Genomic DNA, 15,411 nt, shown 5'->3' with positions numbered 1-15,411 from the left:
GAAGGTTTACAAGGATGATTCCATTAGAATGAAAGGGTTATCATGTGAGGAATGTTTGATGACTCTGCATTTGTACTTTAGAAGGATGAACCGGATATGAATGTTGAAAGGCCTAGACAGAGTAGATGTGGAAAGGATGTTTCCCATGGTGGGAGAGCCTAGGACAAGAGGGCACAGCCTCAGGATAGGGGGGTGTCCATTTAAAACAGAGATGTGGAGAAATTTCTTTAGCCAATGGGTGGTGAATTTGTGGAATTTGTTACCACAGGCAGCTGTGGAGGCCAGATCCTTGGGTGTATTTAAGGCAGAGATTGATAGGTTTTTGACTGTACATGGCACCGAAGATTACGGGGAGAAGGCCAGGGTGTGAAGCTGAGGAGGGGAAAAAAGGATCAGCAATGATTAACTGGCGGAGCAGACTCGATGGGCCAAATAGCCTAATTTTGCTCCTAAGTCTTATGGTCCTTACCTGAGAAATTACCTGAGGTTACCCATAGCCCTGTATTTTTCTGAGTTCCATATGCCTGTTCAGGTATCCGCCCCCACCACCGTCGCTGGCAGCCCATTCCACGCACTCAAGCAGTAGCAAGACATCGATAGGATGCAAAACTGGGCTGAGAAGTGGCAGATGGAGTTCAACCCAGACAAGTGTGAGGTGGTTCATTTTGGTAGGTCAAATATGATGGTAGAATATAGTATGAATGGTAAGACTCTTGGCAGTGTGGAGGATCAGAGAGATCTTGGGGTCTGAGTCCATAGGACACTCAAAGCTGCTGAGCAGGTTGACTGATTAAGAAAGCATCCAGTGCATTGACCTTCCTCAACCATGGGATTAAGTTTAAGAGCTAAAAGGTAATGTTACAGCTAAATAAGACCCTGGTCAGACCCCACTTAGAGTACTGTGCTCAGTTCTGGTCGCCTCACTGGAGGAAGGATGTGGAAACTATAGAAAGGGTGCAGAGGAGATTTACAAGGATGTTGCCTGGATTGGGGAGCATGCCTTGTGAGAATAGGTTGAGTGAACTTGGCCTTCTCTCCTTGGAGAGATGGAGGATAAGATGTGACATGATGGAGGTGTATAAAAGGATGAGAGGCATTGCTCGTGTGGATAGTCAGAGGCTTTTCCCCAAGGCTGAAATGGCTATCATGAGAGGGCATAGTTTTAAGGTGCTTGGAAGTAGGTACAGAGGAGATGTCAGGGTTAAGTTTCTTATGCAGAGAGTGGTGAGTGTGTGGAATGGGCTGCCAGCGATGGTGGTGGAGGTTGATACAATAGGGTCTTTTGAGAGTCTCCTGAATAGGTACATGGAGCTTAGAAAAATAGTCAGCTATGGTTAACCCTCAGTAATTTCTAAAGTAAGTACATGTTCAGTATAGCATTGTGAGCTGAAGGGCCTGTATTGTGCTGTAGTTTCTCTATGTTTCTATGTTCCTTCCTTTCCCTACCCTTCTGAGGCACAGGGCCAGAGTCTGTGCCAGAGGTGTGGCCACTATTCCAGGTATGCTGTCCCCTCCCAACAGTACTCAAACAGGATCTCTAACCCTGAGAAATCCATTCCGGCAGTAATATCCCTGCTTGCTCAGTTTTGTAACTTTTCTGGCTACAAATTGAATCTTAGTAAGAGTGAACTCTTCCCATTAAATATGCAGGTTCCAATTTATAGACGTTCACCATTCAGAATGGTTATGGACTATTTCACTTATCTAGGTGTTAAAATTACTAAGAAGTATAAGGACTTACTTAAGCTCAATTTTTTACCGTTAATTAATCAGGTTAAACAATTGTTTACTAAATGGTCCCCATAGTCTTTATCACTGATTGGCCAAGTCTATGCTATTAAGATTATTATTCTACCTAAATTTTTGTATCTATTTCAAGCGGTACCAACTGTTATTTGTAAATCCTTTATCGATACTGTTGATTCTAAAATTTCCTCATATATATGGCAGAGTAGAAATCCTAGACTAAGTAAAAAATATTTACAGAAGTACTCAAACAGGAGTACTTATTGTTAAGGGGGACAACCACAGGCGTACTCTCTAGTATCTGACCCTTACCCTTCTCTTTCCTGACTGTTACCCACTTGTCTGACTCTCAAGGCCCTGGTGTAACTATTTGCCTATAGCTCCTCTCTATCACCTCCTCACTCTCCCTGACCAGAAGAACGTCATCGAGCTGCATCTCCAGTTCCCTAAACCGGTCCCTAAGGAGCTGCAGCTCGACGCACCTGGCCAAAGATACATGCTGGTCAAAGTTCAGGACAATGTGCTCCTGTGTTTGGGAACCTTGGATCACAAGAAAGGTCGCAAATTTTACCAAAACGGACATAAAAAGAATAGAACATGAAGATTCTCAGTCATCCAGGTCATTGTATATCAGGCAGTAGTAAATCGAGGCAACTGGACTTGTGTGTCGTCGAGAAGACGTTTCATCACTCCTCCATAAGACTTGTCTAGTGTCATCCATCGTGGGTAGTTTGCCAGTTTATAAACCGTCAGTTTTTGAAGGTACAGTATCGCCATCACATGAGGGCCATTAACAGTCATAAATGTAATGAGGTAGAGATAACAATGTGCACTTTTTGGACAGGGAGGACAGGTTGTTTAAAAGAGGGGTTAAAGAAGCTATCTTTGTCAAACTGGAAAACCCATCCCTGAACAGAGGGGATGGGGTATGACACCCATCAGCTACTTAGAATGCAGTCGTAACATCTCTACCCCGGCATCTCCACAACAATTCACACCTCCATTCATGTAAAGGTAAGACTAATGATCCTCTCATTGACTCTGTGATTCTTAATGACCCTCATGTGATTGCTGTACCTTTAAACAACTCGAGTTTACAAGCTGGAAAATTACCCATCACGGATCAGATCTGAAGAAGCTTCTCGGATGAGTGATGAAATGTCTTCCAGACAACACAGCAAGTCCAGTTGCCTTGATTTACTACTGCTTGATAGAACATAGAACAGTACACCACACAATGTTGTACTGATCCTTTAACCTACTGTAGGATCAATCCCTTCCGCATAGCCCTCCATTTTCTATTATCCATGGGCCTATCTAAGGGTTTCTTAAATGTCCCCAAGGTATTGTATTACAGACCACCCAATAGTCAAAGAGAATTGGAAGAGCAAATCTGCAGAGAGACAGCAGGCAATTGCAGGAAACATAAAGTTGTGGTGGTAGGGGATTTTAATTTTCCATATATTGATTGGGTCTCCCATACTGTTAGGGGTCTAGATGGTTTAGAGTTTGTAAAATGTGTTCAGGAAAGTTTTCTAAATCAATATATAAAGGGACCAACTAGACGGGATGCAATATTGGATCTCCTGTTAGGAAACGAGTTAGGACAAGTGACAGAAGTCTGTTTTTAGGGGAGCACTTTGGTTCCAGTGATCATAACACCATTAGTTTCCACTTGATCATGGACAAGGATAGATCTGGTCCTAGGCTTGAGGTTCTTAACTGGAAGAAGGCCAAATTTGAAGAAATGAGAAAGGATCTAAAAAGCGTGGATTGGGACAGGTTGTTCTCTGGCAAGGATGTGGTCAGTAGGTTGGAAGCCTTCAAAGGAGAAATTTTGAGAGTGCAGAATTTGTATGTTCCTGTCAGGACTAAAGGCAAAGTGAATAGGAATAAGGAACCTTGGTTCTCAAGGGATATTGCAACTCTGATAAAGAAGAAGAGGGAGTTGTATGACATGTATAGGAAGCAGGGAGTAAATAAGGTGCTTGAGGAGTATAAGAAGTGCAAGAAAATACTTAAGAAAGAAATCAGGAGGGCTAAAAGAAGACATGAGGTTGCCTTGGCAGTCAAAGTGAAGGATAATCCAAAGAGCTTTTACAGATATATTAAGAGCAAAAGGATTGTAAGGGATAAAATTGGTCCTCTTGAAGATCAGAGTGGTCGGCTATGTGCAGAACCAAAGGAAATGGAGGAGATCTTAAATAGGTTTTTTGCGTCTGTATTTACTAAGGAAACTGGCATGAAGTCTATGGAATTAAGGGAAACAAGTAGTGAGATCATGGAAACTGTACAGATCGAAAAGGAGGAGGTCCTTGCTGTCTTGATGAAAATTAAAGTGGATAAATCCCCGGGACCTGACAGGGTGTTCCCTCGGACTTTGAAGGAGACTAGTGTTGAAATTGCAGGGGCCCTGGCAGAAATATTTAAAATGTCGCTGTCTACAGGTGAGGTGCCGGAGGCATAGAGAGTGCCTCATGTTGTTCCGTTGTTTAAAAAAGGATCAAAAAGTAATCCGGGAAATTATAGGCCAGTAAATTTAACGTCAGTAGTAGGTAAGTTATTGTAGAGAGTACTAAGAGACAGAATCTACAAGCATTTGGATAGACAGGGACTTATTAGGGAGAGTCAACATGGCTTTGTGCGTGATAGGTCATGTTTGACCAATCTATTGGAGTTTTTCGAGGAGGTTACCAGGAAAGTGGATGAAGGGAAGGCAGTGGATATTGTCTACATGGATTTCAGTAAGGCCTTTGACAAGGTCCTGCATGGGAGGTTAGTTAGGAAAGTTCAGTCACTAGGTATACATGGAGAGGTGGTAAATTGGATTAGACATTGGCTCAGTGGAAGAAGCCAAAGAGTGGTAGTAGAGAATTGCTTCTCTGAGTGGAGGCCTGTGACTAGTGGTGTGCCACAGGGATCAGTGCTGGGTCCATTGTTATTTGTCATCTATATCAATGATCTGGATGATAATGTGGTAAATTGGATCAGCAAATCTGCTGATGATACAAAGATTGGAGGTGTAGTAGACAGTGAAGACGGTTTTCAGAGCCTGCAGAGGGACTTGGACCAGCTGGAAAAATGGGCTGAAAAATGGCAGATGGAGTTTAATACTGACAAGTGTGAGGTATTGCACGTTGGAAGGACAAACCAAGATAGAACATACAGGGTTAATGGTAAGGCACTGAGGAGTGCAGTGGAACAGAGGGATCTGGGAATACAGATACAAAATTCCCTAAAAGTGGTGTCACAGGTAGATAGGGTCGTAAAGAGAGCTTTTGGTACATTGGCCTTTATTAATCAAAGTATTGAGTATAAGAGCTGGAATGTTATGATAAGGTTGTATAAGGCATTGGTGAGGCCAGATCTGGAGTATTGTGTTCAGTTTTGGCCACCAAATGACAGGAAGGATATAAATAAGGTTGAAAGAGTGCAAAGAAGGTTTACAAGGATATTGCCGGGACTTGAGAAACTCAGTTACAGAGAAAGGTTGAATAGGTTAGGACTTTATTCCCTGGAGCATAGAAGAATGAGGGGAGATTTGATAGAGGTATATAAAATTATGATGGGTATAGATAGAGTGAATGCAAGCAGGCTTTTTCCACTGAGGCAAGGGGAGAAAAAAAGCAGAGGACATGGGTTAAGGGTGAGGGGGGAAAAATTTGAAAGGAACATTAGCGGGGGCTTCTTCACACAGAGAGTGGTGGGAGTATGGAATGAGCTGCCAGACGAGGTGGTAAATGCGGGTCCTTTTTTAACATTTAAGAATAAACTGGACAGATACATGGATGGGAGGTGTATGGAAGGATATGGTCCGTGTGCAGGTCAGTGGGACTAGGCAGAAAATGGTTCGGCACAGCCAAGAAGGGCCAAAAGGCCTGTTTCTGTGCTGTAGTTTCTATGGTTTCTATGGTCTTACTGGCATGTGTCCAAAAACCTCTCAGTTTCAATGTTAAGTCAACAAAGAATCTAATTGGCATTAGGGGGAAGGGATTCTGTATTTCTTGCACAGCGGTCATTCCGGAACTCAGTCCTGGGAGATCTGGCTCCAATGTTTATATAGCTGGAGTCAGCTACTTCATCTTCAGGATTATCATCCGCCTTTCCTGTAAGAAGTATTGTTGGAAAGGTGGTTGATAACACTAAAAGATGAGGGAGCTAGTTTGCAAACAGATTGGGAAAAATTGCAGTTAACAGGATAAGTTGCAACGTAAAAGGCAGACAAAATCGAAAAGGGTAGACAAATAAAGAGTTATACCAAAGGGTTATAAAAGGGTTATACTTGAATGTGCATGGCATATGGAATAAGGTAGATGAACTTGTAGCACGTTTGCAGATTGACGGGTATGATGTTACAGGCATCACTGCACCATGGCTGAAAGAAGACAATAACTGGGAACTTAACTAAATTTACACAATTTGGTATATTTTGCACATTGTTTCAACTTTGTTGTGTGTGGCTTTTCATCAATTCTATTATGTTTCTTTATATTTACTGTGAACGCCTGGAAGAAACTGAATCTCGGGATTGTTATTAGTTACATGTGTACTTTGATAGTCAATTTAAGTTGAACTTTGTAGTTTTTTTTCTTTTAAACCGCTGCCAGAGGAGGTGGTGGGATCAGAAACAAAGCGTAGATGAGGTGACTGATCTGCAGAGCACCCACACACTGTCCACAGTGACTACTTCAGCGTCGGGTTACATGTTGGTTTAACTTCGCTTCCCACTCACACAGTGACCCATCTAACCTCGGCCCTCTTCATTGTTATGCAGAGGCCAAATAAAAATTGGATGAATAACATGGGATCTTACCACCCGGCTGGTGGAAGTACAGTATTACATCTTCCAAGTTCCTGGTGGATTCTGATGTTTTTGATCCAGGGTTTTTTCGTGTCAAGAAAGAGGCACAAAACTTGCTAAGAAAACAAAGGAATTGGAAGTGGCCAGTAGCAGGAGTCTCAGGAGAATATCTGCGGATGTTAAAAATCAAAGCAATACACACAGAATACTGGAGGAACTCAGCAGGCCAGGCAGCATCTGTAGAAAAGAGTAAACAGTTAACGTTTTGGGCCAAGACCTTTCATCAGGACTGGGTAAAAGAGATCAGAAGCCAAAGTAAGAATGTGTGGGGAGGAGAGGAAGAAGTACAAAGTCGTAGTTGATAGGTAAAACCGGAAGAGGGGAAGGAGTGAAGTGAAGAGGTAGGACATCAATTGGTAAATGAGATCAAGGGCTGGAGAAGGGGAATCTGATAGGAGGGGATCGAAGGTTATGGAAGAAAGGAGCACCAGAGGGCGGTAATGGGCAGGTGAGTAGATAAGGTGAGAGAGGGAAATGGGAATGGGGAATGGTGAGGGAGAAGGTGGGGGGCGGGGGGACAATTTGAGAAATCAATGTTCATGCCATCAGGTTGGAGGCTACTCAGATGGAATAGGAGGTGTTGCTCCTCCAACCTGAGTGTGGTCTCATCACCGCAGGAGAGGAGGCCACGGACTGAAAAGTCCAGTAGGAGAAGGAAAAAAGAAGCAAAGATGACGGGCCAAAGTGATCAGCCCTCCTTCTGCTGTAGATCTGAGACATGCCATTCAAATCTGTAGGTAAAAGTTAACCAATCAGATGGCCTCTATTCAAACAATGTGATACCAAAGAAGCTTCCAGAAAGAGAGCACTTGGAGACAACACAGAACATTTGCTATACGTAGGTAATTATATAAAATACAAGCAGGCGTAGATTATTAAACTGAGAAGAACAATTATACAGTCCAATCCAACACTCTCTTTCCACACACACTCATCTGTCTATCTTGTTTACTTCTTGCCTTGTTCAGCTCTCCCATTAGTCCATCATTTCCCCCGGCCCCCGTTCCCCGCTGCCACCATGATCGGGTTTCACACATCACCTACAGCATTGGTCCCCCAATTCACTCCCCCCACCTGCTGTTAACTAACTACCATCTCCTTCCCATCCAATTCCATCCATCGCCAACAACCTCTGTGCCTCTCTCACTCGTACCACTCGTATGTCATAGTCAAAGATAACAGGAAACCTGTGTGGTAGAGTTTCTAAAGTGACACTGGGACAGTTCCGCTGCCTCACCTTTGGCAGTCCAGCTCTAGTGGTAAGAGCCATCATCGTCACTGGCAGTCTTCCTTGGTTGCCGCAGAAGACCATAACTCCGTTTATGCCTCATCATGTCCTTCACCGAGAGTTACAGAAACATATTCCTAGCCGTTGGATCTCATCTACCCAGTTCACCAGAAATGGCTTTGCACACTGAGACGGGTATGTCCCTACTGCACTGGGCTATGTCCCTACCTCACAGGGGCATGAGGCCCAGCTTCTACCCTCACCTGGTTTAGCCCATCATATGGAGCAGTATACTGGGGTGTGACCACTGTCGCATGCAAACGACTACTATAAGCCACAGGTGAGAGCTGAGTGTCTGGTCGGGACCAAAGGGGAGAGAGCTGCCCCTCCCTGTACACAAATACCCCAAATGCTCTATACTGGCAATTTTTCGCCTCTTCTCTCAGAGAATGATTCCAGGATTGAAGGGCTTGTCATATGAAGAGCGTTTGATGGCTCTGGGCCTGTATTCACCGGAATTCAGAAGAATGAAGGGTGACCTCATTGAAACCTATCGAATGGTGAAAGGCCTTGATAGAGTGGATGTGACAAGGATGCTTCCTGTCATGGGAAAGTCAAAGAGCAGAGGACACAGCCTCAGAATAGAGGAGAGTCCTTTTAGAATGGAGATGAGGAGGAACTTCTTTAGCCAGAGAATGGTGAATCTGAGGCAGAAGTTGATAGATTCTTGATTAGTCATAGCCTGAAAGGAGACAGGGAGAAGGCAAGACACTGGGGCTGAGAGGAAAATTGGATCGGCCATGATGAAATGGCAGAGCAGACTCAATGGGCCAAATAGTCTAATTCTACTCCTATATCTTAAGGTCCTATGGTCTTAAAGGAAGGGGGTTGAAGCTTTGGAGAGGGTGCAGAAGGTATTCACCAGAATGCTGCCTTCATTAGAGGGCATGTGCTGTACCCAGATGGACCCAGAGCACCCACTATCTCTAATGTCACCTCTATCATAATTCCGCCATGTGGCTCAGCAGCTTTTGGAGATTTATCAACTTCCAAACTCACCAACTCCAGGATTATATTGTGACCAACAGTTCCTCCATTTCCCCCCTCACTGCATCCCTGAAACTCCAGTATGTCAGGCAGATATTGTGTGTCTTCTGTGTAATTTTCCAAATATATGGAGGATTTTGAGGTGGCACGATAGCATAGCACTGTTACAGTGCCACTGACCTGCATTCAACTTGTGCTACTGTCCGCAAAGAGTTTGTACAATCTCCCCACGACCGCCTGGGTTTCTGTGGGTGCCCCAGTTTCAAAGACATATGGGTTAGGTATAGTAAACTTCGGGCATACTATGTTGGCGATGGAAGCATGGTGATTCTTGTGGGCTTCCCCCAGTACATTCTTAGGTTGTGTTGGTCATTGTCGCAAATGATACAATTCACTATATGTCTCCATAATAACGCTCATCTATCATCTTCATTTCCTTTTCCCAGTAGTTATTTCTCCTGTCTGCACCTGTGGGGACCCACATTTTCCCTCATTGATTGTTTTGTTTTAATGAACAATAACATTTCTTTCCATTTGTTTTTATCCTCCACACCAGCCTGCTCTCATATTCAATCAGCCTTTCTTCCTCAATTACTCAATTTCTCAGGCCTGACTGATTTCAAAGCTGCCTCTTGCCATCAAGTCTTCTGCTGTTTCTCAGCAGGCCAGGCAGCATCTCTTGGAAGAGGTACAGTCGACGTCTCATGTTCCTGCTGTTTCTGCCAGCTTTAGCAGCTTCATCCTTTCGCTGGTATCCAGCCTTCTAATTTTCTTCTCAACCATAGATGTCAACCTTTTCCTGCCTTTTTTCTGTCTAATATTTTATTTGCAACTTGTTCTTTATTTTACACCTAGCTATTGTATGTCCACTGTCCTGTCTTTCAATGTATTCACCCAGTCAACCACACAAAACTACCAGGATATGAGACAAACCGTTACTTCACTGATGTCTGTCAGGGAAGGAGGTGGAGACAGATATGAGGCCAAAATTTAAGAGACATTTAGACCAGGGGTCCCCAACCTTTTTTGCACTGCGGACCCGTTTAATATTGGCAATATTCTTGCGGATCGGCCGACCCTTGTGTGGGCACCAGTGTGCATGCGTGACCTGCCCACGTGTGTACCTGCCGATCTTTTTCCCTGCAAATCGTTTTTGGCGATTCTGCTCGGGGGGGGGGGGGAGGTTGTTAATCACGACCGGAATATAGGTGAGAAGTGGCTAATACACTCAATTTCATTTGTAAAAGGGTCCATCTAACGAATTTAATATTAAACACACAGCGCATATTGTCCTCGCACGAATATAATGATAAGTCAATTATCAGGGGAGGACAGGGGAGCTTGAAGTAACTGTTGAACGAACTTCCAGTAGAAGTGGTAGAGGCAGGTTCAATATTATCATTTAAAGAAAAATTGAATAGCTATATGGACAGGAAAGGAATGGAGGGTTATGGGCTGAGTGCAGGTTGGTGTGACTAGGTGAGAGAAGTGTTTGGCACGGGCTAGAAGGGCAGAGATGGCCTGTTTCCGTGCTGGAATTGTTCTATGGTTATATAAGTAAGTCAATAGCATCATAACATTTTAAGTAACATTTGGACATTAAACACACAGCACATATTTTCCCCGTATGAACATCTAAAATCATTGCACACACCAATATCGCTGAATCAGTGGGAGCCCTGGACTTGTTTTCCTGCAACAAGACGGTCCTATCAAGATGTGATGGGAGACAGCGATACTCGAAGGGGGTTCCTTATGTCTAGTCTATTCCGCAATTTAGTTTTCGTTGCATTCACTGCAGAAAACTCCGCTTCACAGAGATATGATGTTGGAAATGGAAGCAACATTTTCAGTGCTTTCGCGGCTATCTCAGGATATTTAGCCTTGACTTTGATCCAGAATGCCGGCAGAGATGTTATGTCAAACGTACTTTTCAGCCCGCCGCCATTTGCAAGCTCGAGGAGTTGATCTCCTTCCCTGACATGGATGACGCGTGCGTAATGACCTCGCATACATAATGGCTCAACAGTGGCCGTGACAAGGAATGAGGAAAGGTTTCCTCGTGGCCCGGCAGGGAATGAGGAAAGGTTCCACTGACAGGGAAAGGTGCCGCCCGTGACAGGGAATGAGGAAAAGTGCAGCTGACTCATATCATCAAATCATATCGTTTCCTCGCGGCCCGGTAGCAAATGCGTTGCGTCCGGTACTGGTCCACGGCCCAGTGGTTGGGGACCGCTGATTTAGGCAGACACATTAACAGGCAGGGATGAACAAACAAGGGAGTCAAGAATGTAAAGGGGGAGATAGATAGTGATTCACTCTGCTCCCATTGGTTAAACCCATGATTCACTGAGTCTCCCATTGGAAAAATCCCTCATTCATTCTGTGTCCTCATTGGTTCAACCCGTCATTCACTGTGTCTCCCATTCGTCAAAACCCTGATTCACTCTGTATTCCCACTGGGCAAATCGGTGATACACTCTCTCTCCCTCAGCCTTGTAGATTTCCTAACTGTTGACCTTTTTACAGGTGATTGAGGTGCGTCAAAAAGAAGCTCCATACCTATTACCTGAGGGAATCTTTGAGTCTGAAAACAGGTATGAAGGAAAATTGGTGCTGTCAATCTGTGCCAAATCTTGAGTGGGTTTTATATACTTGCTGTGTGTAATGCCGCCACAGTTTCTGACACAGTTCGTAGTGGCTGTTAACAGGTTCTTTGTTTTGGGTCCATGTATTGCTGAGGGCCACGCCATCTACATTGCTGCAGAGTGGGTTCATGTCAAGTGCTGGACAGGTCCCTGATAACTGGGAGTAAAGTTTCTGTGTGGTACTACCCTATGGTTCAAAAGTTGTTCCAGAAATGAACTAAAGTTCAGACACATCTGTGAGGATGCAAGTGTGTCTTTTAGTTTTGATTAGATTAGATGATGAGGACACTCAGTCCTCGTTTATTGTCATTTAGAAATGCATGCATTAAAAAATGATACAATGTTCCTCCAGAAAGATATCACAGAAACACAGGACAAACCAAGATTAACTGACAAAAACCATATAATTATAACATATAGTTACAACAGTGCAAAGCAATACCGTAATTTGATAAAGAGCAGACCATGGGCATAGTAAAAAACGTCTCAAGTCCCAATAGCCCCATCATCTCACGCAGACGGAAGCGCCACAACTTGCTGATGCATTGGAGCACTCGCCCGCAGCTGACTCTGAGTCTGTCTGAAAACTTCGAGCCTCCGACCAGCCCTCCGACACCGAGCACCAAGCACCATCTCTGCCGAGCGTTTTGACCCCACCCCGGCCGCCGAGCAACAAGCAAAGCCAAGGACTCGGGGCCTTCCCCCCCCCCGGAGATTCTGGATCACACAGTAGCAGCGACGGCAAAACAGGCATTTCAGAAGTGTCTCCAGATGTTCCTCCATACTCTCACATCTGTCTGCATCAAATCAGGACTGTGCACGGCATCCTACTTGACAGATAACAGATATCGTTCACTGGAGTGGCCGCTGCAAGCTGCGTCATGCCACCATCTTCTCCTCCCTTCCTTTTCCATCAACTTCAATCATTTCCCTTCAGAAACAGTGTACTTCAGGAAGCAAGCTCTCTATCTCATCAATCGCTCTCAAACATTCCTCTCTCACCTCAACGCTATACTCTAGTATTTGATATTTTTGAGTGAACTTTATCTACCTGTCAGGAAATGTAGAGGAGGCAGAGCAGTGGAAATGATTTAGCGGTGAGCAACAACTTTACTAATCAACTGCAAAGTAACAAGCCATGAGGGGACATAAAACAAGAGAGAACAGACACTGAATACGACAGGCAACAGGGTAACTGAAGGCCAGGAACCACTAGTTGAGGCCGGCTGGTTTGATGAGTGAACAAGGATTGTGGATGCGTACTGGGTTTAAATAGGCTGCAGGTGATGGGTTGAAAATGAGCAGTAGTTGTCTCCTATTAGTTGGGTGGAGGCTGGGAGGTGCTTGCCTGTGCAGGTCTAATACTACAGTTTTATCATCATGCCCCTTAGCTTCTGACAGTCCAAACAAAATGATCCAAGTTTGTCCAAACCTTTGGACCAAACACTGGCAAATGGGACTCACTTGAATGGGACATCTCAGATGAGCATAGGGCCTGTTTCTGTGCTGTATGACTCTATGACTTTCTTTCTGATTAATGCAGGCAGTATCATAATGAAGCACCTACCGGTTAAAATGTAGGCAGGACTGCTACCAGCAGGTAAGACTACATCCAACATAGAGTCATGGAGCTCTACATCACAGAAACAGGCCCTTTGGCCCATCTAGCCCATACTAAACTATTATTCTGTCTAGACCCATCGAGCTGCATCCAGACCATAGCCCTCCATATCCCTCCCTTCATGTACCCATCGAAATTTCTCTTAAATATTGGAAATGAATCCGCGTCCTAAACTTCCACTGGCAGCTCATTCCACACTCCCACCATCCTCTGAGTGAAAAGTTTCCCCTCATGGCCCCCTAAATATTTCACCTTTCACCCATAACCTTTGGCTTCCAGTTCTAGTCTCACCCAACCTCAGTAGAAAAAGCCTGCTTGCATTTACCCGATATACACCCCCCAGCATTTTGCATAGCTGTATCAAATCTCCCCTAATTCCCTCACGCTCTTGTGAGAGAGAGAATTGGTAACATAGAACATAGAACATTATAGCACAGTACAAGTTCTTCAAACTTTTAACCTACTCCATGATCAATCTAACCCTTCCCTCCCACATAGCCCTCAATTTTTCTATCATTATGTGCCTATCTACTCTTATATGTCCCTAATACAGCAGCCTCTTCCATCGTAGAGGCAGGGCTTTCCAAATGACTACGACTCTCTCTGTAAAGAACTTGCCTCTGATAACTGCCCTGTATGGTAGAAACATAGAAAACCTACAGCCCTTCAGCACACAATGCTGTACCGAAGATGTACTTACTTTAGAAATTACATAGGGTTAACCATAGACCTCTATTTTTCTAAGCTCCCTGTACCTATCCAGGAGTCGCTTAAAAGACCCTATTGTGTCTGCCTCCACCACCGTCGCCGGCAGCCCATTCCATTCACTCACCACTCTCTGCGTAAAAAAACTCACCCCTGACATCTCCTCTGTTCCTGCTTCCAAGAACCTTAAGTGCCCTCTCATGCTAGCCATTTCAGCCCTGTGAAAAAGCCTCTGACTATCCACATGATCACTGCCTCTCATCATCTTATACATCTCTATCAGGTCACCTCTCATCCTCCGTAGCTCGAAGGAAAAAAGGCCGAGTTCACTCAACCTATTCTCATAAGGCATGCTCCCCAATCCAGGGAACTTCCCTGTAAGTCTGCTCTGCACCCTTTCTATGGTTTCCACATCCTTCCTGTAGTGAGGTGACCAGAACTGAGCACAGTACTCCAAGTGGGGTCTGACCAGGGTCCTGCAACATTACCTCTCGGTTCTTAAATTCAATCCCACGATTGATGAAGGCCAATGCACCGTATGCCTTCTTAACCACGGAGTCAACCTGCGCAGCAGCTTTGAGTGTCCTATGGACTCGGACCCCAAGATCTCTCTGATCCTCCACACTGTCAAGAGTCTTACCATTAATGCTATACTCTGCCATTATATTTGACCTACCAAAATAAACCACCTCACACTTATCTGGGTTGAACTCCATCTGCCACTTCTCGGCCCAGTTTTGCATCCTATCCATGTCCCGCTGTAACCTCTAACAGTCCTCCACACTATCCACAACACCCCTAACCTTTGTGTCATCAGCAAATTTACTAACCCATCCCTCCACTTCCTCATCCAGGTCATTTATAAAAATCAAGAAGAGTAGGGGTCCCAGAACAGATCCCTGAGGCACACACCTGGTAACCGACCTCTGTGCAGAATATGACACGTCCACAACCACTCTTTGCCTTCTGTGGGCAAGCCAGTTCTGGATCCACAAAGCAAAGTCCCCTTGGATCCCATGCCTGCCTACCTTCTCAATAAGCCTTGCATGGTGTACCTTATGAAATACCTTGCTGAAATCCACATACACTACATCTACTACTCTACCTTCATCAACATGTTTAGTCACATCCTCAAAAAATTCAGTCAGGCTCGTAAGGCACGACCTGCCCTTGAAAAAGCCATGCTGACTATTCCTAATCATATTATGCCTCTCCAGATGTTCATAAATCCTGCATCTCAGGATCTTTTCCATCAACTTACCAACCACTGAAATAAAACTCACTGGTCTATAATTTCCTGGCCTATCTCTACTCCCCTTCTGGAATAAGGGAACAACATCTGTAACCCTCCAATCCTCTGGAACCTGTCCCATCCACATTGATGATGCAAAGATCATTGCCAGAGGCTCAGCAATCTCCTCCCTCACTTCCCACAGTAGCCTGGGGTACATCTGGTCTAGTCCCAGTGACTTATCCAACTTAATGCTTTCCAAACACTCCAGCGCATCCTCTTTCTTAATGTCTATATTCTCAAGCTTTTCAATCTGCTGTAAGT

At 44.5% G+C, this 15,411-nt stretch overlaps 1 protein-coding gene across 7 annotated transcripts in view; it reads left to right on the top strand.

The window, feature by feature from the left end:
- Window positions 1-15,411, top strand: part of LOC134350026 (protein EFR3 homolog B-like) — a 299,220-nt gene that overhangs the window by 208,505 nt on the left and 75,304 nt on the right. For all 7 annotated transcript variants that reach the window (XM_063054929.1, XM_063054928.1, XM_063054927.1 and 4 more), the window contains one exon: window positions 11,412-11,479. In XM_063054929.1, coding sequence (XP_062910999.1) covers window positions 11,412-11,479 — 68 coding nt within the window. The remainder of the gene's footprint in view (window positions 1-11,411; window positions 11,480-15,411) is intronic.

This window comes from Mobula hypostoma, chromosome 8, assembly GCF_963921235.1.
Source record: "Mobula hypostoma chromosome 8, sMobHyp1.1, whole genome shotgun sequence".
NCBI lineage: Eukaryota > Metazoa > Chordata > Chondrichthyes > Myliobatiformes > Myliobatidae > Mobula > Mobula hypostoma.
Note: the sequence above shows the minus strand (reverse complement) of the source record. Positions and strands in the feature narration are given on the sequence as shown.